This window comes from Tupaia chinensis, unplaced genomic scaffold, assembly GCF_000334495.1.
Source record: "Tupaia chinensis unplaced genomic scaffold, TupChi_1.0 Scaffold144336_1, whole genome shotgun sequence".
In the NCBI taxonomy this organism is placed as follows: Eukaryota; Metazoa; Chordata; class Mammalia; order Scandentia; family Tupaiidae; genus Tupaia; species Tupaia belangeri.
Genome location: NW_006204194.1, coordinates 2,035,833 through 2,037,398, shown reverse-complemented (window position 1 = coordinate 2,037,398; position 1,566 = coordinate 2,035,833). Strand labels below are relative to the sequence as shown.

At 44.1% G+C, this 1,566-nt stretch overlaps 1 protein-coding gene across 1 annotated transcript in view; it reads left to right on the top strand.

Moving 5' to 3' along the window:
* LOC102476049 (zinc finger protein 471-like) overlaps positions 1 to 1,566 on the top strand; it is a 27,497-nt gene that overhangs the window by 8,944 nt on the left and 16,987 nt on the right. The window contains exon 5 of the mRNA XM_014583513.2: positions 339 to 434. Within this exon, the coding sequence (XP_014438999.2) occupies positions 339 to 434 (96 nt within the window). The remainder of the gene's footprint in view (positions 1 to 338; positions 435 to 1,566) is intronic.

Sequence of the window (1,566 nt, the reverse complement as noted above, 5' to 3'; positions counted from 1 at the left end):
TGGGAGTCCAGCAACATAGCCATTACGCCAACTGCTGGTTCCCCGCCTGGCGTGAGTTTTAAGCTACCAGGTCCGGGACGCGAACCGCGTCAACTACATGGGAGTCCAGCAACATAGCCATTACACCAACTGCTGGTCCCACAATAGTTTCACTTTTGTAGAGTTGACCGTTGGCAGTCCCACTAGACAATTTCAGAGTTTTATGTAATTGGACTTTTAAATATGGTTTTTCTCTTTAGTAATTTCTTTAATTGTATTCCATTAGAATTAAGTAGCCAGTTTATAATTTGGAAATAACCAAAAGTGTAGCAAATTTTCACATCTTATTTTATATGCAGGACTTTGCATTTCTAAGCCATATCTGATCTCTTTACTGGAGCAAGGAAAACAGCCTTGGGAGATGAAGAGTGAAATGACAAGAAGCCCATTCTCAGGTAAATATGACAGAATCAGATAGGGAAATCCATTCCAGATAATGGCTTAGTCATTTTCAAAGGTGATACCTCCTCACTTATACATCTCAGAAACTTAAGCTTCATGCTCCTGGGGAGAAAACTGAAACATCACTACTTAGCATGGCCTTTCCAAATATCTCCCCTTCTACTTGCCTCTCTTCTCTCTGAAAACTAGTTTTGCAAAAGTGTTTATCTAGCTCTTTCCACTTACGTGTTTCTCTTTCTTAACTCTTTGCTTAACTTTCAAATTAGGCGCTGCTTACAAACCACAATGTACCCTACTATGTTGGTGTCCGCCCCGGACTTGGCGCTATCTAAGGGGAAACAGAAAGAAAGAGACAGAGTACCAGTGGACACAGGCAGCCTGAGCCTAGGTAGCCAGAAACTTGTGCTGCCCAGACAAAATGGGCGCTTTTATTTATAGGGCAAGGTGACACTATGTATGTGTATTTCATGACATTCCATAGATATGTTGATGTGTTAACAGACGATAGAAGCAGGTAACAAGTCTATGAGGGCTTAGACATACTGGGCCAGGTGCATCCCTTGGCGATAGTCACATCGAGGAGAAATCTCATTAATCTTTTCGAATGGAGAGAAGCCTAGCTGCAGGTGTGGGGAGGATACATAAGGATAAAGAATCTCACCATAGGGGACCAGCAGTTAGCGTAATGGCTATGTCGTTGGACTCCCATGCAGTCGACTGCAGTTTGAGCCCTGGACCCAGTGGCTTAAACTCATGCTGGGTGCATGTGTATGTGCCCAAAATCTCTAGAGGAGAACGGAGGAGAAGGGATTGTGGCATGGCCATCCCCCCTGGGGGTTGATTTTTCGCTTTCTATCTCTCTGTCTCTCTTTGAGTGCAAGTGCCCTATAGCAACCCTTCCCCCACAAAAAAAAATAAATGAAAAGAATCTTGCCATAGGGTGGGCATCACCATGCCTGGATAAGGCTAAAGAATCTTTTTATTTTATTTTTTTTTGAGAGGTTTTTGCCATAGGGCACGTGCGCTCGCCAGAAAGACAGAGACAGAAAGTGAGAAATCACCCCCTGGGGGGATGGCCACACCACAATCCCTTCTTCTCCATTCTCCTCTTGGGATCTTGGGCAT